This window comes from Opisthocomus hoazin, chromosome 1, assembly GCF_030867145.1.
Source record: "Opisthocomus hoazin isolate bOpiHoa1 chromosome 1, bOpiHoa1.hap1, whole genome shotgun sequence".
Classification (NCBI taxonomy): Eukaryota; Metazoa; Chordata; class Aves; order Opisthocomiformes; family Opisthocomidae; genus Opisthocomus; species Opisthocomus hoazin.
In genome coordinates, this window is record NC_134414.1 from 116018361 (window position 1) to 116044485 (window position 26125).

Here is a 26125-nt window from a genome sequence, read left to right on the forward strand (position 1 = left end):
GAATAAACAAAAAAAGTTTGCTTCTGAAAAAATTATTTATGAACGAAGAAACTGCTCAGCAAAACAGTCTGTCTTAGCACATTCATGATGTTTATTCAAGTAAAATAAAACGCAGAATTAATCAACTGTTATACTAAGAAATGCAATTTAGTTTACAACATTATTATATAATAATGTATGCTTCTGGTACATAAGATTCAAAAAGTTTGACACTGTTTGTAATTCTAGAAAGCAATTTTAAGTTGTACATTGAAATTGTGACAAATATACTAGTGTATATATAGTAAATGCACACATAATATCTATCTATCTATCCATCCCCATGTATCTTCTTTCCTTTCTAAAAAAAACCCTTATCAATCTATTTACTTATGAAATTCCTATCATCATTTAAATAAATGGTTCTTACTTGGTAATTACCTAGGTCATTAAAATAGTTACTGTGTTACTGACTTGTTACTTATACCAGGAGGACGAAGAGAGTAGGAACTTCATACTTAAGTAGGCTGGGAAACTCAGCATGAAGGACAGATCTGAAGTAGCAATTGAACCCAGGGACAGGCAATAAACTGCCAGAGTGATGCAACTGCTGGCACAGGGAAAGGAAAATGAAGGGGCAGGACTGATGGGTTCAATGGACAGGTGCCAAGTATGGAAATCCAGCAGCAGGACTCCAATTTCAACACACCAACAACATAAAAGAAAAAAAAATTAAGTTGAGACTACATCAGTTTCATTTATTACAAGCAGAACTAAGCAAGATCCTATATTCTACTGTCTATTCTGTGATGTTAAACATCATGATGGTCTTGAGCTTCTATGCAAAGATTTAAATGAACTTCACTGGCTGCATACACCAATTTTGGTTAAAACTGGATAGGGAAAGAATACAAACATTCCATTAGCTACACAGCCAACCCAAACAGCTCTACTGATGAAAGAGCTAGCAAATGTTAGCCACGACTATCTTATTGGAACTTCCTCATCTCAGCTGCATTCACACGGTCCTAGGATGGTAAAACCTTAAACTGACGATTCTCACACCAACAGGGATAGGAAGGAGAGAGGCAGTCACGGAACAAAGCGACAAGTGAATCTGTAAGATGAAAGGAAGACCTCAAAGTACAAGATTCCCGATGTTCTGAAGCAAGCACCCTGCCACACCAAGCTGGAGACACTCCCAGGAACCCAGATGGAGATGACAAATAATCCCTGAGATAGAAGGAAATGTCATGAAGACACGTAATGATATCCGAGTTAGGTAAGGTGACAAAAGAAACTACTGTTAAGTTCTACTCACAGAAACAATAAAATGCATAGCTATAGAGTGAGGACTGATAGGACTTGTGCCAAGAAGGATCTAGCAGCTACAGCTGATTCATGTTCACCCTGCAATGCACATCATCACAGCGTTGAAGAAAATATAAAGTGTTACACTGAGGTATATTGTCAGAGCACTACATAGACATTTATGGAGATTCACCCATTTTTCTTAGAGAACTCAGCTGAAGTCTTGGTTATTGAGTGCCACAGTTCACAAAAAAGGCAGAATCATTAGAGCAAGTCTAGAAGAGAGAAAAGAATTGGCAATAGGTATAGGAAATGCATCCACAGACTTGGAAAGAATTTAGGCTGTTTGGTTTAGATCTGAGAAAAGTCTGAGGGAACATTATGACACACCATCTTCAAGCATGCAACACTTCATCCGAGATAAAAGGAATGAAGTGTACTATAATCTCCACAGGGGAGAGTACAAAGAATAAAGGACTTAACCTGAAGCAAGAGGGATTTAGGCAAGACATTAGGAGTCTAAAAGTAAGGACAGTGATGCACCAAAACAAATAACTGTGTAAACTTTTCAGTCTCTAGAACAGAATGGTTTTTAAGACATGCTATATAAACATCATTTCAGGAAGTTTGAGGTGCAGTTAAGCCTACCTCATCAGAAGCGGTTGACTGAATGACTTTTGAAACCCATGCAAAGGCTCAAACCCTAGGAACAGGAAGATATAAAAAGCCAGGTCCCCAGAAGCAATGAAATCTACAACCCCCAAGTTGGTGTGCATGACATTTTATAGTTACATTGTACTATGTCCTCATAAAATGGCTTGAAATCTTTTGTTTCGGCTGTGGAATGTGCAATTGCGAAGACTAGTAACTCCATTTTTATGACAAAGAATTCTGCATTTTCAAAAGAAGGGAGGGAGAGAATTTGTCTTGACAGCTATTTCATTTGAAGACAATACAACTTCTAAAATACACATCTTCTCTTCATTCTGCTGCTTCCTTTAACCCTGGGTTCTGCAAGTTTCTCAAATAAGAAGAAAATGGATATATACTTAGCAATACAACAGTTCTGTTGTCCAGCCACAGATGAAAATACACTGAATTACTCCAAACAGATAAAAAAAGGTTTCTAGTGAAATCAATAAAGTGAAAATATTGGAAAGTACTACTAAACTTCTTATGTTTTGCTGTAAGTGCAGTGTCTAGGATTTATGCTACTAAGCAGAACATGAAGGTGATCTTGTATTAAAACGTGTTCATTTGTACATTGCAACCCTGATGCTTAAGCCTTTTCTGTCCACTAACAGATTGCAGGAAGGAAAAAAACCCAAACAACAAACCAAAAGTAACACCACCTTTGCAAAGGGATCAGATAAAGCATGCACTACTCTTAACGTGAAAAAGCTATGTTTACAGGTGCCTGCACGTCATTTTGAACCAGCAAAAAGGCAAGTGTCATGAATAACATTGTGCAAGTCAGCCTTTGCTTTTAAAGATGGAGTAAATTTTACGCAAACCCCTTACTATTTTCACAGCTGTTGAAATGCTGCATTTGCTAATAACAGAAATCAGGTTTCCATATACCTCCTAACATCCAGAATGCAACTCTCAAACAGCTGAATGACCGCTGTCACTTTTGGAAGAGTCAGTGCAAAATCCAGGCTAATCTCTGACTGTTAAGGTATACATACACATTTTTTTTTTACCCTTTAACTAAGTAACTATTTCTAAGAAATGTAGGCATTCAAGTTCACAGAATACTTTTGATACTCCTTTATGCAGGGCGTACATTCATATGCCTTTGTAGGTAGCTGGAGGTTTTCTGTGGCATAAAAAACAGTTCTGATATTTATCTGTAACTCTCTCTCATCCTCAGTTTGGATGACTTAATTTGGTGGGACCACGAAGCTTGGTGATTCATAACATCGCAAGTTTCATATGCACAGAGGTAGTTAAGCAGCAAGGAACAGTAAGGGTGTAATTATACCCACGTGGGATAGTAAAAGCAAGTCAAATTTGAAAGGCAAGATCCTGTCAGCAACTGAGCATAGTTACTGAGAACAGCTAATAGTGTTCTTTGCAGAAAGGGGTGTTGATGGTTGGAGCTATTATTGCTGAATGTTTTCCATCTATGCCCACCCTTGCATTCTCTTCTCCCAAGTCACCTGCTGTCTTTCATGATACTCCCTTCCATGACAATACTTACTAACGTAGATCCATTTTAAGCATACTGCATTTTTAAAATTCATAATCAAAATAATTACAGGCAAGTAGATTACAACATAAGAACTGTAGGTTTCCGCAAGAACCTTTCACTAGATCTCTATGGGGCGCAGGGGGTGGCTCTATTGGCTCTATGATCAGACTGGTTTAGACTTTTATTCTGCTGTAGGTGTTTAGCTCTTGCACCATGAGTCCTCCAACATGAAGAAAAGTTGGCCAAGATGCCTTTACCTCAAAACATGTTTTCAGTCTAACTAAAAGAGCAAAGGCTGGCAAAGGCCTCTCACCATTGCTGTCAGTGAGGACCTGACCAGAAACTGAAAATGTAAAAAAGAAAAAAAAAAAAAAGAAAAAAAAAAGCCACCAACCAAAAAAAAAAAAAAAACATGTCTGCTTTTTCCACAGCAGTTGGCACTTCTTTATTACTGACTTGTAATGCTATATAACTGTAAGGTAAGGAATCTGGGTCTGCCGTCAGCCCTCCAGAAAAGACAACAGAATTTTGAAATTCGGCTTGGAATGTGCAACTCAAGACTTACTCTTTTCAGCTCGACCATCTTTCATGGGTAATGTAGACTCTGCAGGCTTGACTCTTCCCTCTCATAGCCCTTGTCACCTCATATCTTCAATAAAGTTGCACAGCGCAGTAAGTGACAGCAAAACTAAACAGTTTTATTAATGGGATTGCTAATAAATCTAATTAAACACAGACTGAAAGAGATTCCAGCTTACTATTCTACTGCCATAGTACATCTTCAGTACTGGAGACTATGACAACAGTGGTAAAGTTGTTGAAAATAGTCTCTGTTTCCTCAATGTCAATTTTCTGACATTGAAAATTAAATACAGACCGGCGTTTCTGCGTGTTTTGTTTCCAAAGAAGGGAAAAGAAAAAAAAAATACAAAAAACCCAAACCACCACCCACAACTTAGTTGTGGAGATAATAAAACTACTTATAATGCACTCAGAGCATTTTATACAGGGTCACTAGTAACACCAACGATTAAAACACAGTTTTCAGATCCAAGATGTTAAGAATAAATTCATCTCCAATCTAAACAAAAGTTTTCTAAAAAAATAAAACATATGATTATGTCAAGGAGCCAGAGACAAAAGGACAAAAAGGACAAGGAGATCCAGCTTCTTTACAATGATGCCACCGTAGCCACCCCATTATTCGTGAAACGAAGGGGAAAAAACCCTACTGTGGGTGAAGCTAAATAATTCTAGTCATTTAATAAAAGCTACATAGACGTACTACATATATGGTCCAAGGTTCAATATGTAATTAGAATATCCTACATCTATGCTTAGAACATTGAAATGTAAATACAGTATCCAGCAATTCTGATTTTACAGAAATCAATCCCACTACAAAACTTCCTTTGACTTTTTCGTTCATGTTATTCCCATATTTATTTGCAGAACACATTTAATATGTTTAACACATTTAACATTTAACACATATTTCCCCACCCATAAAAAATAACTATAGACTTAAGCAAAGGAATAGGACCTGTAAGGCTCAGAGAAATACAGGTTGTGGCACCTCCTATATAAATTAAGCATTTTTTTAAAAATTAAGTATATTTAATGTTAATTTCACATATAAAATACCTACTCTTTTACTATAAAATGCACACCTAACTTCTCACTTCTGCCTTTGGGAAAGTCATCCCTGTCAGGGAGAAGCTACTGTTAAATGTATTAAGCTTTAGCATATTAAGATAGACACTCACATACTCTTCTCCAGTTTTACCTTATTTTGTCAGAAGAGTACCCAGTTTTGTCTTTAATTACTTACTGTATGACCCCATAATAAATCCAGAATTTGGGGGGGGGGGGGGGTGGATTGAAAACCCAGTTATTCACCCTCTGATCAGTACCATACATACATGTAAAGGTAATGCTTAAGGATAGCTCAAATAAAAACAACACTGAAATAAGGTAAGAAAGACTACGTAACAACCTAACAAATGTTAAGTAAGAATAATCATCAGATTAACAGTCATCTCACAGGCAAATTTTTAGTTTCCTTGCCTTTAAACCAAACTTACAAAAAGAAAAAATACCTACTGGTGTCTGCCTGGCTGCCCACGCTGATGTATCTGTCATTTCCGGGAAGGGCTGTTTGATAGTAAGTTGCCTCCTCTAGCTGGGGAACCTTGGCATTCTTCGCAGTGAGGAAAGCCACAGCCAATTCCAGATTACCATTGCTGTCCTTCGAGTATCAACAAAACAAGAGCTGAATGTCCTCTCACCCTTTTTAGATTTTTCTTAACAAAGGACATTACAAGCAACTTATAAGATCAATGACACATTGTATTTTTAGGTGAAATACTGATTAGAAAAGAAAGTTTCCAAACTTGACATATTCTGCATACTTAACTATTTTTAACCAAAATAAAGATAAAACATCTCATAAAAAGTTACTTTGGTAGAATTCCACTTACTTCAGAAAATAATTAATGGTCTTGTGGTGTAGGTCAACCCTCAACAAGCATAATCAGCACGCTCTCACTGACTTCAACAGCAGTCAGCTGAATTTCTCTGAAAATCTACCATTTCATTTCTAAAGCCAGAAATACTGGCTTCTGAGGGGCAGTTGTCTACGCAATTTATGCTGAATCTGAAGCAATAATTATATCTATAACTATATATATATGATTCAAATTCACTAAAACCTCATTAACTATGTATAAATGGCTAAAAAGCTCTCTGCTTGAGGGAGACAAGGCATTTGTTTTATTTATATACAGGTATTTGGGGAAACAAAACACAGAGAGACCTGCCATTCTTTACTTGCATCAAAGAACTCTTCCGTGCTGTGAAAGAAATTACAATGGTTGAAAAAACAGTGAAACAACAGCAAATTAGCAAAGGATGGCAAGTTCAAGGAATGGTCTTCATTCTGCATACTGAGCAGGACCTGTCCACGACAGAAAACTTAACTACACCTTGAAAATAAAACAACACTTAACTCACCAGGAGTCGACCAGCTGTAGCAGCACCAAGGTATCTCAAAACACTCTAGCCAAAGGTTAAAGGCAAGTCATTACCATTCCTGTCTTTTCATTTTTGAACACCAGATTAATTTTTATGTCAGTACCGAAACAGATGAAGATTCCTTCTAAAGTAGACAAACCATCACTATTAGCTTTTTTCCCCCCCTGAAATAAATCTAAAGAGTATTCAAGTTGGAAATGGAGGAGGAGGAAGGGAAGACGCAGGTAAGAAAGGGTGGGGTTTATGGCTTTCACAGGCACTTGAGATGTATACATTCAGCTACAAGTCAGACACACCCATCTTACCTTCAGTGCCTGTTGTAGTACCTGGACATCATTGATACCAGTGATCTCCCTCAGCTGATTTAAAAATGTTTGCTGGTGCTAAAAACAAAAACAGATCATCAAATAAGATAAGCGCCAAATAACAGCAAAACCAATTACTTACAAGAGTATGCCACTATACAAACATTAAAAGTATCTCCATATAAGCTTTATGCATCATAAAGGGGTACAGCCTTCGTTATTCAAGTTTGTCTTGGTTTATGGAACTTGCGCATTTTTAATTTCCAAATGTAATAGTTTTGTTTATTGGTTTTGGTGCATTTTTTTTAAACAAAAAAAATTGATGATGGGTGAGCTTAAGCAACATGTGTTTAGGGAGCCTATATAAAGCCACAACTGACCCTCCTAAACAAACAAAACTCTATAGTTTGGTCTTCAGAGCAGTAGGGGGAACAGTTGACTGAACTCCCACCTAAACCAATTTCTTCAGCTCCTGATTATTCTCAACCCCACTACTTCCTTAACATACCTAATTCCTAGCCATTCCAACCTCAAAACTAAGAAATTCATCTTTACTTATCATTTAGGTGTTTTAAGAGAAAGACTATAAAACTGTCCACACAAACCAGAGTTTCCCAAGACTAAAGCAAAACCTTAGGAATCCATCTTAATCACCTTCCTAGCCCAGGTGAATCCAACTCTCCCAAATCAGTCAGCATTCATGACTGAGTTTAAAATAACACTTGCAGTTACAAAATCGTAAGAGGTTCTGGGTCTCTTAAATATTCACTTAAATATTCTTAAATATTCACTAAGCATAAAAATTTTGAGACTTTAAAAAAAAAAAAATTCTGGTCCCACTCCTGTTTAGAGTCAACAGATGATTCCCTCTGCTCATGTTCAGATATCACATCACAGAAGCAAAAAGCAGGCACTAAGCTGGAACAATCCTTGAACTCCAGTTAACCATTAAAACCATGAAAATGCAGAGGACTGACCATTGTTCCATACTAACAAATTCCATTCTTCCTTTGGCAGATGGCAAGAGGAGAAAAAGCTTGGTGGTATTTGCAAGTGGTTTTTCTTTTTTATTGTTTGCCCACCACATCCTGAATTCAAAATAATAATTTCATCTACAAAAGAGAAGATTTTGTAAAGTACAGGGTTTTGCTTGCTAGACAAAAAGCATATTTCCTACCAGTGACAAATAAACATTCTCATATTACTCTCCAAATTCAATTAAAATACCAACTATAATTGTCTTGCGGCTACTTCTAAAATACTTCTCTTTAAAATGAATTATTTGGTATCAAATATTCAAATACCCTTACTCTCTCCTTATCACAGCTTTTGTATAGAGGAGGAAATTATGAGCTGCATGACTGCTGAATTCCCCAGTGTGAAATTAACCTGGCAGGCACTACTTCATGCCCTAATAAGTTGAAATAGAAGGCGTACAGTTCAGGATGTTTATGAATTACGTACACAACCTTCCCTTCATTTATGAAAAGTGAAGTGATACAGGAAAACTCACTCCCACTCTATCCCCATCCCTCAGCCCCTCATTTGTTTACTCTGTGCACTGCATAGCATTTACAAAGGCAGGACTTGTTGCCCCTGTGAAGATGCTTTCCTGCCCCTGGGTCTGGCGAGAAATGAAGAAATAGAGTATCTGGGAAAAGTAATTACAACAGCATTAAAACTAGCAGGAGCAATTCTAGGGCAGTGCACAGCAGAAAAATGTATTTCTTCTTGTATTTTCTACCAACATGATGGTTAATAAAACAGAAAATAGTTTTCACTATAAATTATTATAAGTACAAGTTATAACAGGTTTCTGTATCTTCCACAATATATACAACACTTGGAAAGTCTGACTGGAAGATATTCATTGTTCACAGGGATTGGGAAAAGACGGAAGAGACATAGTTTACCAACAAACAATCTCTTAGCAGTTCAAAATATTGGCTGTTAATTTATGAGCACAGCTGTGACTTATAAACCTAGACATCTGTAGTTTATATCCAGATTTCAGTATTCCATTGTAAAGCTGTGGTTCAAGGCTCCCTTCCCAAGGTCATACACATTTAACAGATGAGAACCAGGCCCAGAGATGCTCCTTTCTCATCAAAAGATGAATTAAGTACCTAAATATGCTTTTGAAGGCCAAGAGTTTACGGCATTCAGCTCCAAAATTTCTAACTTGTAATTAAGTGAACAACACAGAGAACCCATAAGCATCGTAATTACAAGTGACAGAAATTTAGAGGAAAATTAACAGTTATTCTGAATACCTCATATGGAGCTGAACTGCTCTAGGGGCACAGACACCTGGTTTAGACATTACTGGCTCTTCAAGTAAACGTGGACAAGCTGCCATTAATCTCTAATTGAGTTATTTCAAAGCACACAGAAGTTAAAGAATGACAACACACTTACCTTCCTAGAAAAAAAGAAAGCAACAAAAAAAGTATAACTTAAATTGTTTCCGCTGATCAATGTGTTCTCTTAATACCTGCCGATAGACTAACAGGTCTTCAGAAACAAATCTGAAACTGCATAAGGCAGCTAAAAACTCCCTAACACACCATTCGGCTGGTGGCCTTCTCTTCCATACATCCACCATTCTCCTCTCATCCTCTCAAATCCAACATAACTGCATCGTCGTTACCGTGTACAGACCTTTCTTGCAACTGCATGTTTAACTTCACCATGATTCTCCTTTACTGTTATACTGACGACATGTTACCATCCATTAAACTGTATTAACACAGGTAATTCTATTCCTTTCCATTACAAATGACAGTGCAGGCAACTACTGAGTGTTTTCCTCATTCATTCATCAGGGGGCAAGATTCAATATTCTTTTTGCTTTTATTTTCACTTAATTTTATGAAATACAATTGTACCCATATTCAGAGAGTTGGTATTACTTAATTCTTGATGTACCTTTAATTTAGTGCATATGTACTGGACTGCAAAAGTCAAAACGAGTAAATTTTATTTGTTTTGAATTATATTCCTTTAGTACAGGATATTGTGGCATATAGGATGATTTAAAAAATAATAATTTTATTTTACTATTACCCGTGACTGAAGTTTGGAGATCAGTTTCTAATGCAACCGCTAAACAATTAAGTCTCTTCTGTACCGTAACTAATATTGAATACAATACTTAGGACAGACTTCTACACACAAAGCGAGCCACCCTCCTTACTCCTATCAATGCTCCTTCTGATTACATCTGCCCTAGAAGCTTTAGTCTTCCTGGAGCTTGAGCTAAATCGAGCTGAAGTGACTGTAGCATACAGACCCTCAAACGTCCACAAACACTAATACATATTCTAAACAAGTATGATCACAATTCACTCAAAGGCTTACCAAAAATACCCAGAAGAGCTCACCTTACAGTAAGCAAAGCTAAAAAATGAAGAAGGCAGCATGTGAGTATACACAAGTGCCTGAAGCATCTACACTAACGTATGCTAATTAAATCAGGTCAGTGAGGGAAGATTCAGAACACAACTAGCAGTCCTAACAAAGAAGCTGACACCTTTTTTCAACACCGCTCTTCCCTGATTCCCTATTTTTTCCAACCTCACACTAGTAGAGGTTCAAATTCCAAATTATAACTCACTGTACTTTAATTCAATTTAATAAGCAACCTCTCTTCAAATGCAGATACAAAAAGATTATTCCAATGGAACCAGGTGCAAGCACTGGCGCTAAGAAATCCACTTCAGTTCTGTTGGATCCTATTTGTCTGTACCCATTTCGGTTTGCCTTCCTTTCCTCAAATTTACATGACAGATTCCACTGTTTATCTACTGCACAGATCCTCCAGTTTAGTGATTCAAGACTCCATGTATATCTGCAGTGCAGCACCAAATGTGTTACGTTATACTTGCACACATATATGTATCACATACACACACCTACTCCATGCAGCTTGAATTGCATTTGACTCAACTCTAAAAAGGCTTCAGGACCTGCTCTACGACACCAGATCCCACTGGTGCAACTGCTACAGGGCGACCCGAATCCCTGGCCAGGCAAAAGAGCAGGTCCGCTGGTGCTACAGCTGCCCCAGACCCAGCTGCTCGCGCTCCTCATCCCACCACACCATGCAGCAACCGGGTCCCCAGGGCTTTCACGCACTCGCTGTTCCCAGCCTCCTCCCCTCCTCCGGCTCCCGGAGGTATGCGGTATGGATCTCCAGGCTTTCAGCTTTTGGAAGACTTTAACTCACAGGAAATTCTCCCGTTTTCCTGGATGGAAGCCAGATTTGTATATTAGCAATGCAGGCCCTTATTTCCAATTCTTTCCTTTTACAGCCATCCCTCCCTTCCGCTCAGGAAATGCCCAATTAAGATTATCTGGTTTATAACCTCACACAATAGCATATTCAGTAGCTGTGCCAGCGCAAGTGAGGCAGAAAAGGGTCTACGCTGTTATCTGCTTGGGGAGATACTGTGCCCAAATTAGTTCCATGACAGTACTGTAAACTCCGATAACTTATCAGAATCGGAGCAAACAGCTAACTTACACAAATGCTTTTCTGGACAAGGTAAATCTCAAAGTGACTAATTCTGAACTATACTACAGATAAATTTTGGGGGAAAAAATTAGCCACCTTTTGATCTGTTTATTTTCTCATCTCTATAGCTTCTGAAGAAGTACATGTAAGCTGAGGCTTTATTCATGGCAATATACAAACATTCATATTTGCAACACAAGCACTCCCAAACTTCGAAGCTAAAACAATCCTCTTCAATTTCCAAGCACAGAAAAAGTCGTGTGGTTAGCAATAAATGAGATGGTCCAACCACTGCCAGGAGAAAACAGGGCCTACTGCCTCACTACACAGTTCATTTAAATAGTACATGATGAAAATGAACTACAGGAATCAACTCCTTCTCAGAGGATGAATAGTTGCACTAGAGACAAAAGGAAGGCGCGAAAAAAACTGCAAATGCCAAGAACAGCATCTTGATTCAGTCCCTCCACACAAAACCTGTTCATTTTACTCTCTGGTGCAACACCGATTTATAAGAGCTATTTGTTGGAGGAAAACCCCAATGACTTTGCACAAAATATTTTATATTAAAGACAATTCTAACATAATTTGAGCTGCAGAGGACCTGCTAATGCTACCGTCTGCAGACAAGTAGTTCATTAGCTAGTTTCTTCATACCATGTTGCTGTTAATGAGATCAAGACTGAGAGACTAGAGGAATGTAATCCTCTAGAAAAAGGTTTGACACTTCTGTTACAAACATACAAACAAAAAACAGTTAATGTACAAAGGACGAGCATACTAAAGACCCTTAATTACTACTGTGAATGTCATTTTCTGCCACATTACTCATATCTCTCAGGAACAGTTAAAAGGCCCACATACACTGCTGAGCATTATGGCTTCCAGCAACATAGATACATTAACGATCTTCTAAGCAAGCTGTTGGTCAAGTTCCAAATAGGCAAATAAAAATAACTCCTTCCATGAAGATGGTAAGTTGAAAGACAGGGAAAACACACAGTCAATTCCAGAAGACTTTGTTGCATGTCTTTGCTCTTACCTTCTCTGGCCTCAAGATCCTTCTCTGTGTGTGTGTGTGCAGAATAAAACTACATAGATAAATATGTAAATTAAAGAGTGGGTATATGGATACATCTACTTTTAAAAGCAGTATTTTGCTAGTGCAAGGACCAACTCAAATCTCTGTACTGGCTTTAAGGTGTTCATTCTTACAGTACCTCCTAAAGCACAGCAGAATTACGTTCCCTTGCCTGGTACCCGCTACCTGGGTTTTCTTTTGTTCGGTCATGAAAAGAGAAACCACTTACATGACATTGTATCCTCCAAGAAAGCAGGTGAAGATATATTTTTATACACACACAAATGCGAAATGCACCTCAGCTCTGGCTTGGACAAAATCACCTGTGGAGAGCAAAGGATGTGCACAGAGACTGCAGATTTTCAGCCCAGGACTGCTCTGCAGTGACTGCCAAAACCTGCCAATTACAGCAGCAGCTTGTGCAAAGTGGACAATTACCCACCTGCAACCAGACTGAGAGCAAACTTACTTCAAGGAAGCCAAAGGACACACTGTATGGCGGTAACTTTCAGCCAACCACAGCCTGGACCAGATAAAAGTTTTATGGGGAAAAGGCTAGAGTGCATTACTTGCACGGATACATTCCTCCTGGAAAAATTAAAGGAAGGATTCTACTTAATCTTAGCATTATATAACCTATATTCATCATAAGACAACACTCGGAGTACACTTCACCACAATTCTATGGTTTCCATGAACCATAACAAAGCTGTACTACTTCAATTAAAAATGCTTTAACAAGTGACTTCTCAATGATATTAAGGATTCTACACAACAGAAGAGCACGCATTCCTGCAAACGCTCACTATTCTGAGCCTCATATACATCGCCCCCCCAAAAAAAAAGTCTCATTTACTCTCAGCATAACACTTACATTTATTTTAATTCAAGCTAATATTTAAACTTTTTGAAATGAGGTTTTAAAGAGAGGCTTCAGGAGTTCGCTCCGTATGTACTGACACCAAATACAAGGCAAACCCACCTCAGGTAGTTCTGCATATTTACAAAAAACAGAAGTTAAATTTGAGACAAATCATCACCTAGATGGGGAGTACTCTTGCAATGAGTAGGAAACCCTGCCAGTTCACAGGGGCAAAGTCTGTGACTTCCCAAACTATTCCACCCGTAGGCAGAATGTAATTCTTTCTTCCTCGTTCACATGGACAGCAGAGGGAAGGAATGAGACCCTATAGCCAGATTTCTTACACAGCTCGGGGGGAGAAGTGAAAAGCAAGCGGGAAGCATCACCTTCTTACTATATAGGTCTTTCTAGGCAAATTCTGGGGTGCCAAAGAATTGGAGTAATAATGCAGCTGGAAGAGGCACCACTGAGTACATACACACAGTAACACGGAGAGCATTCAGAAAGCAACAGAAACACCCCTCCTTGAACATGCTCAATGGATTTAGTCTCACTTTCCCTCAGGCCACAGAAGTACTGAAACTCAGCCCTGGACTCCACGTTTATACCCCTGCAGGTCTATTGCCCCGATTACAACTAATCACGCTCAGTTTACATTTTAAGGAGATTCAGTTTTCCCTAGCAAAAAAGAAACAAAGCAAAACCAACAACAATAAAGAAGAAAACAGTGGCTGAAGGCAATATGAGTAATCATTATAAAGACAAAGCAAGAGTAAGCACTAGGAAGGAAGCAAAGCCATTTACACTAACTTACAAAACCATGATAATAAATGCTGTGACCTACCACAACAGAAGCATGAACTGGCACAAAAATCCTGTCATTTCCATCAAAGCAAAACAATTGAAAACCAATCCTCCAAACCAGAAGAGGAACAAACAACAGAAGCATAACTGAAGTTTTGTCTTAAAATTAGTCTATGAACTGATTTATGAACGTTGTCGCTTGAATGAAGAAGCATGTGAAGAATTGCTTAGTTCCACATTTCTAGCTCTTACTGATACCTATTCCTAAACAAGCTTCAGTGACAGGCTTATAATGAAGAAAGGATAGCAGCCTTAGTACTTACTAAAAACATAAAAGGTGTCAGAAATGTAAAATTATTGAGAATTTTGAGGTGTGTGTATTTTAAACCACCATCACAATTCCTTACATCCTGCTCAGAATAACAGAAAGCTTCCCATTAAAACAATGTCAAGCTAGGTCTTTATCTCCTGTCACTCTGCTGTTATCATAGTAAAGACAACAGCTCTAAAAATTAACTAACTAATGTAAAACCAATGAGATCTTCAGTCCCATTTAACTAGATGCAAGTTAAACTTCAAGTTGTTTTCACTGGAACGGACAGAGGAAAGTTTGCTTCACAAAAATCACTTCTGATTCTTACATACTCCAATAACTGTGACAGTAATCAGCAAAAATATCTCTACTCTGATCCAAATTTGATGGATGATTGAAGTTGTTGGTGGCAGCAGGGTGTCTTTCAAAGCACCAGCACACGTTATTCGTAAACTACATACAAAATTCAGAAGGATTGATCTGAGAACACACCCGTGGGCAACAGCCGGGCAGTGCCACATCCCGGTGGCGCGCTCCAGCCTCGGTTCATGTCCCAGTCCCACCTCAACGCGTTCGGATCCCAGCATCAAGAGAGCTGCCAACAGTGTGCACAAGCCACAGCAAATTAAAACCAGTGGGCTCAGTGATAGGTGACATTATACAGATAGAAAGGAGGAGGCGGCTGGAGGATGACAGATACACATCTAACTATGTGTGCATCTAAAAAATAAACACACACACATTTTCCAATCACTCCTGGCTACTTTCTGATATAAAAGTTTTTTTCTTCTGTTCACAGACATGTACCGTCATGTCTAAACATTAAATTTTACAGTGTCTGCCCAGGCAGTATCACCAAGACACAGGCTTTCTCCTCACAGGAAAGACTACTGTGCAGGAAATCGTAATTTTACTGTAGCAGCTATTAAAAATGTCCTTTTGAATATCTTTTAAACAATTCATGAAATCTTGTCTTTTTGAGGTCTAAAACAATGCTGCAAAGATCCACACTGCCCGCTTTGAGATATTTTCCTTTGCATTCAAGCCACAGTTTAACCCATCACACCAAACACAAGCTGTTCCAACTCATGTGTGATGCCCTTCACAATCCTTTCATCACCCATTTATTATCTGTCACTGAAAGGCTAAGACCTACCTCTCAACTCGAGAGGGCAGTCCTGCTAGCCCATTCAAGTACTTAGCTTTTTTGTGGGTTTTTTTTTTTTTCCAATTAGCCATTATGATAATCTCACTCTGCTCTGCACAATATGGAACAGCTCCCAAGAAATCAACGTCAAGCTAGCTTGTTCGTTCTTCTTGCTCTGCTATTAGGACAACTCTAGGAGCAAACCAACCAACTCTGGAAGTTGCAAGTGTCCTCAAATCAGCGGGATCCCAGAAATACTTGCAAACAACAAGTTAAACGGGGCTGTCAGACCACAAGCTGTTTGTGACGAGCCAGCTGTCCTTCCCAGGCCGCAGGTCCTGCCGGCGCCGGCCAGCCTAGGCTGATGTGGCCAGATGCCACCTGCTCTGGCCACGGGCCACTTAACCCTTTGAGCCAGCACTGCCACTTGCCTGAACCTCCAGCAAGCCAGCCCGGGCTCTCAATAAACCATCAGAAAGCCGCTCTTCGCTTTTAAGTTCCTGCTGACTTTGTGAAAGCCAGGGGTGGGACGAGGGAGAGGACAAGACCAAGGCTGTGCCTGTTTCCACTGGATTAAACTGTCAGGAAGCCACAGTCTTATGAGATTGAATCGTCCCTCTGTCTTTATTTCAATCCTACTTTTATCAAGTGAGAGAAACTGAGGCGAAAAAAGCCTCACGCAGTTCTCGTCCTACTTACGCACTACTGCAGAAAACTTACTCCAACAAGACTCGAACACAAAACCGACACAGCGACAGTGCCCTCGCAGGGATGCGATGCTCCTGGTGTGCCTCGGCAGCCAGGCCTGCTCCCGCACCGGCTGAAACCATGCTCTCCACTCCCTGGTTGAGGGGTTCACCCCCAGCAAGGTCCCACTGAATGCAGCTGTCGATGGCGTAAGTATCAAAGATCCTACCTCATTTCCAACAACTCCACTATCAGCCCTAAGCAAGTGATGGCAGAGAAGATTTCACAAGCTAAACAACTTTTCCACACAAAATACAGAATAGTACAGCTTGGACAACCCAAATAAAAGTTAAATTGCATTTTTTAAGACAGGTCTTTATTACAAAGAGTCCACGGTATTCAACAGCAGAGACACGCTTGGGCAGAGATCTCAGCTGTCTGGTTTGAACAGCAAAGGACAAACAAAAAACTAACGGGAAGCCTCTCAATAAGGGCTTTTCCATTTAGTCCGATTAAAAAAAAAAATAAATTACTACCCTGATTTCCTACAGAAACAGGCCTTGTGACCACAGAGCGTGCAGGTACCCAGGCACGCCTAGCCTTCTGCCTGCCGATGGCAGCGGCCTCAGCAGCGCGAGGCCACCCCCACGGCAGGGCGGGAGCCCAGGCTCCCCGACACCCTCGGGAGCACAGCTGGGGGTCCCCAACACCCCGGGCTCCCCAACTCCCGGGCCAGGAGAAGCAAGGGGGGATGGCCCGGGGGGCTGGGGAGGAAGAGCGGGGGGGGGGGGGAGGCAGGGAGGCCCTCCGGACAGAGGCCAACCCATCCCACGGCCTCAGCCCCAACTTTTAACCCAAGGTGCATCAAAAGACGAAGTTCCATCAGAAAAGTCAGGCACTGGTACTTGCAGCCTTCAGTAAAGTTATTTAATAGCTTACCCTGCCCTCTACTAATCATTTAAAAAGAAATCTTGCGAAGGGCCACACATTATTAGCTTTAGGGGGGAGAAATAAAGAAACAAACGAACAAACTCTGCAGAAGGAGACTACAGACAACGTTAAGTCACCTAAAACCCAGGGCAGTGCTTAAGTGGTTGCCTGCAAGGTGATGGGTTTCTGACAGCAGCTCCAGGCAGCCAGCCTTCCCGCGGGCCACCAAGGCCGCTGCCACGCCACAAGCCCGCGAAGCCAGCCAGCAGCTTCCATTTCCTGTAGGTAATAGCCTCGACGGGTGCAGACTACGTTAGAATTATAGTGAACCTCAGACACCATGAAGACACTACAGTATTCAAAGATGTGCTGAGATTCGTCCTGAGGATCGGCCCGTAATTTTACTACCTCACAGTTAAAGAAACGGTAAGTTCAGCAGTGCACTCCACAAAGGGCAACTGAAATTTTCTAGTCCATTTTCTTTCAAGTGAAAAGAAAAAAAGACAATCTTGAGGGTCTTGGGCTGTTTGGGGTTTTTTTTAATGGACTTTGAATTACCTTATACTGAAACGCACATTTGCCTCAGCTCCCACAGTAAGGCGCACTGTGTTATATTCTACTATATTAGGACATGGTCTCAAGAAACTTAAGACAACTTTGGTTTATAACCACTATTTGTTACAATTTAGCCCTGTCAGTCTTCCCTGTCTCGGTGGTGTTATGGCAATATCACTAATAGCGGCTTTCTGCCATCCTTCATCAGTGCATACCAAGCTGAAAGGGGCATGAAAGACTTCTCTGAAAACTTCACATTTTTCAAAAATAATCTGAAACATAAAAAATTACAATTCTGTGCTGCCTCTCTAGTAGCAGCACTACACCAACACATTCCCCACCAAACAACAGAAATAATAAACTCCAACAGCAAAGCTTTCAACCCTTTTCTACTCAGTAAGGTCACAAAGTGACAGAGTCCTCGGCACCTTTGCTGGGGACAGCAGGCAGCTGCAGACTCCTTCCCCGGTCTGTAACCGCGCAGCAGAGTCTGCACACTGCATACCCCCCCTACTCAGCCCTTGGAAGTGGGCGGCACATTTACCAGTCGTCTTTAAATCAGCCCCAGAAAAGCTTGAAGGCAACATGCCAAGAGCTGGAACTGGTGATGATGGGGAAATCTGTTCATCTTTACCACCAATAAATCCAAAGGATACCCAGTAGCCCAGCAGACTGTACCCAAAAGACAGACCTGTCAGCTTCAGGCAAGGGGAAAATTACATCCAGCCAGGGTTGTCACAAGAGATGTTCTGTGACTTCCAGCACCAAGTTCTGTAAGTCCCACTGAGTCCCACGCAAGACTAGAGGGACCTTTTAAAAGTTGCCAGTAAGAACTTCGTTATGTTTTAACTTCCAAACAAGTAAAGGAATACAGAAAAAAAGATGAGACTTAATTCTAGTACCCCATTAGAAAAAAAAAAGTTAATAAACTTAGATGCCTGGATCGAAAAAGTTTCCCAAATATTACCACCAAATAATCAAAAGGTTCTAACATAAGAAAAGAAAACGGTAGTGGGAAAGTCTCTAAATGAAAAGAGCGTGGTCCTCAAACAGGTGAGAAGTTACATGAGACACTTGAGCAGAATTTGAAAAAAATAAGCTGACAAACAAGAAAGTAGGTGATATCAGGAAGGGAAATGCAACTCTGCAAGCTGTCCAAAAGCTATTCAGATTCAAAAAAAAAACAATAATCATCATATTTACAAGCTTAAAACTTTCTCATATATTTTCCCATTATTCTGTACCAAAACACAGCAAAAGTTAAAACCTGCAAAATATGGAAATATTTTCTCAGTTTTAAGATTTCTGGATACAATGAAATACACAGTACTCAGTCCTCTAACCAGGCCATTTATACCTTAGCACTTTGGAAAGTGTTAAAAAAAAAAAAAATACATTTCCAACAGATGTGGTCCCGGAATAAATCTCCTTTTCAAAGCAGCTAACTTTCAGAGGAATAAAATTAAACTGAACACAAAAGGAAAGTGGAGTAGGAGTCTGTTCTCACTATCTGCTCCTCTTCTGAAAAGAATGAGGAATGCCACGTGCCTGTGCATACCCAGACTTTTCCAGCTGCTTGCTTTCAACCACTCTCCAAGCATACACCTGAATGTAAATGAGTATTATTTTCAACTTCCACGTAGCACTTTTTTTTTTCTTTTGCTTAATCCCAGTAAAAATACAGTTAAAGTCACCCTCTCAGAATGATTTTTTTTTTTAATTGAAATTCATAAAGAATAATTTTTGGTTGGAGAATAAGAACATAAGTTTTCAGCACAGGTATTTGACTTTTCTTGAAGTCATACAGCTGTGAGAAGAACAGCTATCATAGAAACCATGCACGAACTCAAGCCTAGCGCTTACTATTCAGCAAAAGTAATAGATGGCATTAAACGTAGCTATGCAACTCACAATCCAAAACTTTTACGCCTTAGACCCTGATGTCAAATGAACATTCTGTTCTAATTAAAGGCAGTCCTCTGGATTATGGGGTACAACATGAGTGAAATGACGACACGTCAGTTGGTACAAAGGAGCTACAGAAGCATATAATACCATTTTACCACATTCATTAATTTCCATTAATTCTATCTAGACCAAAGTAAGATAACAGGGGTCAATTTAAATAGCTACGGATCATGGATCGTGTCTTCAAATCACTAATGCCTCTCCGAAAAGCTTCTATTAAATACATTATTCTGTCCATATGTGATTACTGTCAACCTTAAAAATATGCTTTCACCTGATGGCTAAAAAAGCTTTGGTCAGGGATATTATAAACACAGTCTGCATTCATTTGACACCTAAACTTTGATAAGCTTGACTGTTGCCAATTAGTTGACGACAGAAACATTTTGAAATAAATGTTGTGCAGGGTATTATTTTTTTCAGCAAGAATCCACCAATTAAAATAATCCAGAAACCTACTATAAACAAAAGCATGAAGTCAAAGCCGTGCATCTCAGAATAAAAACCATTAGAAATTGCATACACATATTTCTGCTGCCTTAAAAAAAAAAAGTGGTTTACATACACATCTCTGTGTTGCACGATGTTTCCAAAGCTAACCTAGTTGCACTCCAGCCTTCAAGCTGTTCCACATCGCGTGTTCTTTGGATTCAACCTCTCCAACTTCCTTACTTCTGAGAGCTACATTAAAACTGTGGACAGTGTTGCTACGCCTCACAACACTGCTGCTTCTGTTAAAGTCCCATAATCAGGTAACACCAGGTTTCAGGAAAACTCTCATGCTGATAGCTTCCAACATGCTCCTGAATTTCACCCACTATGGCTAAGAAAAGCAAAAGTATTTAGCTAGTGACATTTTCAAAAGAATGAAAGCTATGAAACCTAACAAGAAAAAAAAAAAAATCAATGCCTTCTCAAGTTGCAAGAATTTAAGTCTCAATAGACTAAATATTTTCATTGTGATTTTCAAATGCTTGGAAATAATGATGTTACTAAATACATGGAAAACCAGTCCATAACGAAATAGACAAGAACTCACAAAGCCTGCCGCAGACAACTGAAGTTATCACAGCATCCTACTCACGACATTTTATGTCAATCTGTCCTTTACACCATTTTAGGACCCAATTCTTCCTTCACAGCACTTCACAGGAATCTCAATACCAACTCAAAATGCTGCTTAACATCTCATTCACGTTAAAGCCTAAAACCACAGATTCTGCATCACATCCACCAGGAAAACTACTACATAGTTCAGTATATTAAAACCATACACCTGCCAGAAGATATAGCCATGCAGCTTTCAGCAGAAGGCAGCACAACTCCTCTGCCAAGCCAGATCACAGGACCAGCATACTCACCCTGAACAATCAAGCAAGCAGGCATAACTCACCACAGCAAAGAGACAGACTTACATTCCCTTTACTCACTTCTGAAAACTGGAATGGTAACATGGAGCAGAAAGGTGGTATGGACAGGATTACTCAAAGAGAAGTTTTGTGAAAATTTTCCATTAGTAGTCCGTAGAGCCCTTAGTTAGTGTATTTCAAGATTTGAAGTGATATAGAAATCTAGTGATAAAGAGATCTCAAGCCTGCAACACAATGAGAGAGTGGAAATTTTAATGCTGTAAGAAAGTCACATTTTTGATGACACTTGTACTGAGCCATGGCACACACTACGGCATTCTACCTGCAAGTTTGGCTAAGGTGTGTTGGCACAATACAGCATTTATTTTCAGTACAGCATTAATGTAAGGTAATGTTAAAAATCCAATCTGCACTGTTCAGAACGCATTGTTGCCAAATTAAAAGTTACAAGTGTTCACAGAAAGTAGCAAGCAATACAATTTGCCAACCTGATGCAGGAAAGGGGAAAAAGTATTTTCTTTTACTTGGTATAAAGTCTGAGTTTGTATTATTACGCAAGGCATGCCCCTGCTATCCTGTTCAGCAGTAAAGCACCTCACCACCTCATCTTTACTTCAGCCCCACAGCTTTCGACTACTTTGTCATCATATTTTCTCCTTTTAAAAAACAAAAAAGATAAAGAATTTATCAGAAAAGTTTCAACTTTATATGCAACTAACTAATATGATTCACAGTACTAGCTTTTCCCTACTAACTATACTCAACCACCCATTAACCAGAACTTTGCACATGTAACAGTCCTGAAGTGAATGGAAAGAATTACACAGAATCACAGAATGGTAGGGGTTGGAAGGGACCTCTGTGGGTCATCTAGTCCAACCCTCCTGCCGAAGCAGGGTCATCTACAGTGGGCTGTAGAGGACCACCCCACCTACTGCACACTTAGCTCTCTGGCAGAAGTCACACTCAAGTTGTATTAGTTTCACTGAACTTGGTTAAATTAACATTCACTCCAATCAAATATTTTCTACTCTTGGCAGACATTGACTTCTTCAACAGCACCCCAACTGATGAAGTATAATCATCAGCTAACAGAAGCGGTTTTTATTTCCTAATGGGAAAATAAGACTGAAGTCTACTCTGAAATCATAAAATCATTCTGAAATACGTTGTCACAGTAGCCTCTCCTATATTACTCACCTAATATCCTGGCTTGCTATCTGTATCGTGATGCTACTAACAGCCCCCTGGTGAGAAGCTGAACACTCTCAAATTACAGGTATCTATCTGCTGACTAAAGTCCATCACGTCGGTAACTTAGTCACCAGGTTTTGATTGGAAAGTTTTAATACATTCATCAAAAAAAAAATAAAACACAAAAAAACCCCAACACAGGCACAAGCATTCGTTGTGACTCAATGCAACCTTCCCCGCCCTTACAGAAACACACTGGTTATCACAAGAGAACTAGAAAGTGAAAGTGCTCAGGGTACTTTCGTTTCTCAGAAAAGCTGCTCCCACACACGTGGCTTTCCTACTCAGTGAAAAGTAGAAGAGACTTCTCTGTCTCAGTCCAGGTCCTGGCAACACACACGCATCCTCCCCCTCGGATTTTTAATTGCTCTGTTCCACAATAAGTACAAGTCAATAACAACAACAAAAAAAAAATCAACCAGAAAACCAAAACCCAAAGAAACAAAACCAAAACAACAGGCTTTTACATGTAAGCAAAGATGCTGTTCTTAAGCTTTTTGTTTACTTTTTATGCTAAGGGATATCAAGAATGCCACATCTGGCTCCTAGCTTTTGCCAGATGACCAGCTGGGAATTGCAAATCAGCATCTTCACTGTAGAAGAAGAACAATAAAACATAAAAGAACCCCAGAAGCACCCGTGGGAACCTGGATAACACCCCCCACCACTCCCCCCCCATCACTGGCACCACCAATAACTGGGTGACTGATGCAGCACTCCCAACAATTCCTGGCACAGGTGATGTGTAAGGGTTAGACACCTCCTAGTTACCTCTGTGAAGATTTTGGCCCAGCATGAAAAGGCAGCCTCCAAATCAGCTGGGGCATCAGGTCATTTTAACAACGCAGCTGCGGCACTGGTCTCCAGCATCCAGGACGCCCCTCAACCCAACCATTCATGTCACCAAAGTTATGGAGCCAGCTTCTCATGAACTGAATCATCTCACTGTTGACACTTGGGTGTGCTCTTCAGCCAGGGAGAAAGTTTAGCCAACCACAGAACAGAAATCGTATCTTTCATTCTCCGTTTCATTCATCCTCAGTTAGAGCAGTCCATGAACACCAACTGAATTCACAGGATTAAAGAGATGCTGCTTCCTGCCTTAACATATCTCTTCAGGTATAAGAGTGAAAGAAAGGCAACCGTTCAATTATCCTCCCACGTATCTTTTCACAGCACTTTTAAAAATGTGAAGTATTTTTCTATTTTGAGACATGCGTAATTTGCTTTTTGACCTTTTCATAGAAGCTGACGGGTTTTGTCATCTCTTGTAGCTGCTGTTCCTAGGAGTTATAGATGCAGAGTTATCCTAAAAACACATTAACTTTATTACTTCCTAAAAAAATTTTAAATAATATTACAAAAGGTTAGCAGAAAAACATACAAATCTTACATTTTAATATTCCAAAGCAGCATTTTTTTTCCAAGTTGTGGATCAAAAGATATTTAAAGACATTATTTTGAACAGATGCTAATGATAGTACTATAGTCATAAACTCGTGCTACCACAATCAAAATCATTACTGAACTTCCGTGAAACTTTTTCTAGAATGCTGTGGGTTTTAAACTGCTATCAATCACAGAATGGTAGGGGTTGGAAGGGACCTCTGTGGGTCATCTAGTCCAGCCCTCCTGCTGAAGCAGGGTCAGCTACAGCAGGCTGCACAGGACTGCATCCAGGCGGGTCTTGAATATCTCCAGAGAAGGAGACTCCACAACCTCCCTGGGCAGCCTGTTCCAGGGCTCCGTCACCCTCAGAGGGAAGAAGTTCTTCCTCATGTTCAGAAAGGTGCAGATTCATAGTACACACCAAAAAAAGCAAGAGTGCATACACACACACACCCTCCAACCAAAACCCATCAGAACATTCACAAAACCGCAAGGCATTCCGTGTATCAGTCTAGCAACGGCTTTCAAAAATACTTGGAACCACTGACTTTTGCACCTTGCTACAGCTTTCAGAAAATACAAACAGGACTATGTGGAAGGTGTAACCACACACACTATGAATTTTTTTAACGAACTTTTTTTTTTTAAATAAGTAACAAGATGCATGTATCTAAAAGCATGACTCCACAGCACTTCAAATAATTCTTGCAAATTACTCAGTAGCTGGTACAAACATTTTCAGTAAACCTGTCTGGTTATTCTGCTCATCCTGGCCAAAAGAGGTAATAAAGCTTTCAACACCTGCAGCAGCAGGTATAACCCCCACCACGTTCAAGCCCACCATGCAAGGAGCCCGCCTGCCACACAGCCCGAACACAGGCAGCCCGTTTGTGGGGAGATACATAACCCACCCTCATTACATGACCCAGGGTGCAGATACAGGAGGACACCTGTGCACTGGCCACAGGCAAGCGCGGCTCTGGCCGCATGATGACAGCAGGAGCCTGTGGCCTCTTGGACCCACTGGGCAAATGATTGGTCAGGAAACCCTGAACTCAACTGACCAAAACACAAAGATTTTAAAGGCTGTATCCTTGGAGGATTGCCACCTATCGAGAGAAAAAAAAACAAAAAAAAACAAAAACTGAGCGCCACTCCCAAAACACCTTCCTTGTGTACCAAGTCCTCAGTGATGTTCTTTGCGATCATCTCCTGTCATTCAGGACCGCATCAACATCCCCATTTCAATTATTGGAGACATATGACTGTATCATCTTCCACATGAACAACTACTGCAGTATTAAGAAGTCAGTAGCTACTGCCTTCAGGAAAGAAAAGCAGTCGCTACCATATTATTAGCTAAATCTCTCAATAGTAAGTACATCACATACACGAGATGAGCAGAAGCACACACGTGAGCTAGTACAATTTTCTCCTTACTACCCTGGAAAAGAGCAAGGGAGGGGAAGAAAGTAGTATTAGACCTTGCTTAACTTCATGCATTATTTGAAGTGGTAAACATCCTTACAGGTTTGTGCTTCTTTTTTTTTAAAAAAAAAAAAAAACAAAACAACAAACAGCTGAGCTGACACACCTAACTTTATTCTACTATTCCTGTGATTACACTACCAATATGCTGCTGAATCACAGGTCTGAAATAACAGTGGGTGTGGGAAACCAAAGGACAGATAAAACAGACTTTAAATCCGTGTATCAACCAACACTCGGTCCCTCTCCAGAAGCAGCAGAACCTGATAATACACATTGCTGAGAGGCCAGCTAAGTGTCACCCTTTAAAACCCAGCTTCTTCAATCTGCTGTTCTGAGATGACCATCACGATAATTATTACAGCTGACACACTGCTGAAGCACGTACGATCTCTCCACAGCATTTCTTCCAATTACTGGAAAAGCCACCATTCACCCCAGCCCCTGTTGCTCAACTCGCTGGGTAAGGGACGCTGGCCGAGGAAAGGGTCTGCGCGACACGAGGGGCGGCCTGGGACGGTCTTCCTCCGGGAGAAACATTGACGTACACGTGCACCAGCACAAGCTGCCCTGCGGCAGCGGTGCACGGCTGCCTGGAGTATGGGGGATCCCGTAACACACATGCCTGAGCTCTTCAGCAGCAAAACGCCTGACAAAAAGGATTTTACTGGGCAGAAATAGAGACAGGGCAAAATGAGAAGCTATATTTTTTAACTTCCCAGGCCATTTACCTTTATTCACATGCTTTAGTCTTAATAGCAGCATTATAGACAACATACAGACACCCAACGACGTTAGAGAAGTACAGAAGAGCTGTGAGCAACAGGAGTAACGTGAATAATTATTTGCTTCAGGAGACAAATTACTAGCTTGAACTGGCAGTCAAGATGACCAGTACTCATGAAAGAAAAAAATTTCTTTTGACCCGATCCAGATGCT

At 40.2% G+C, this 26125-nt stretch overlaps 1 protein-coding gene across 3 annotated transcripts in view; it reads right to left on the minus strand.

Annotated features, from left to right (window-relative positions):
- USP25 (ubiquitin specific peptidase 25) overlaps positions 1-26125 on the minus strand; it is a 95449-nt gene that overhangs the window by 66870 nt on the left and 2454 nt on the right. For 2 of the 3 annotated variants that reach the window (XM_075433721.1, XM_075433707.1), the window contains exons 2-3: positions 6823-6900; positions 5588-5732 (exon numbers count right to left, since the gene is read on the minus strand). In XM_075433721.1, coding sequence (XP_075289836.1) covers positions 5588-5732; positions 6823-6900 — 223 coding nt within the window. Of the gene's footprint in view, positions 1-5587; positions 5733-6822; positions 6901-21115; positions 21165-26125 lie in introns of those variants that run through there. The other variant, XM_075433715.1, reaches the window with a different exon arrangement.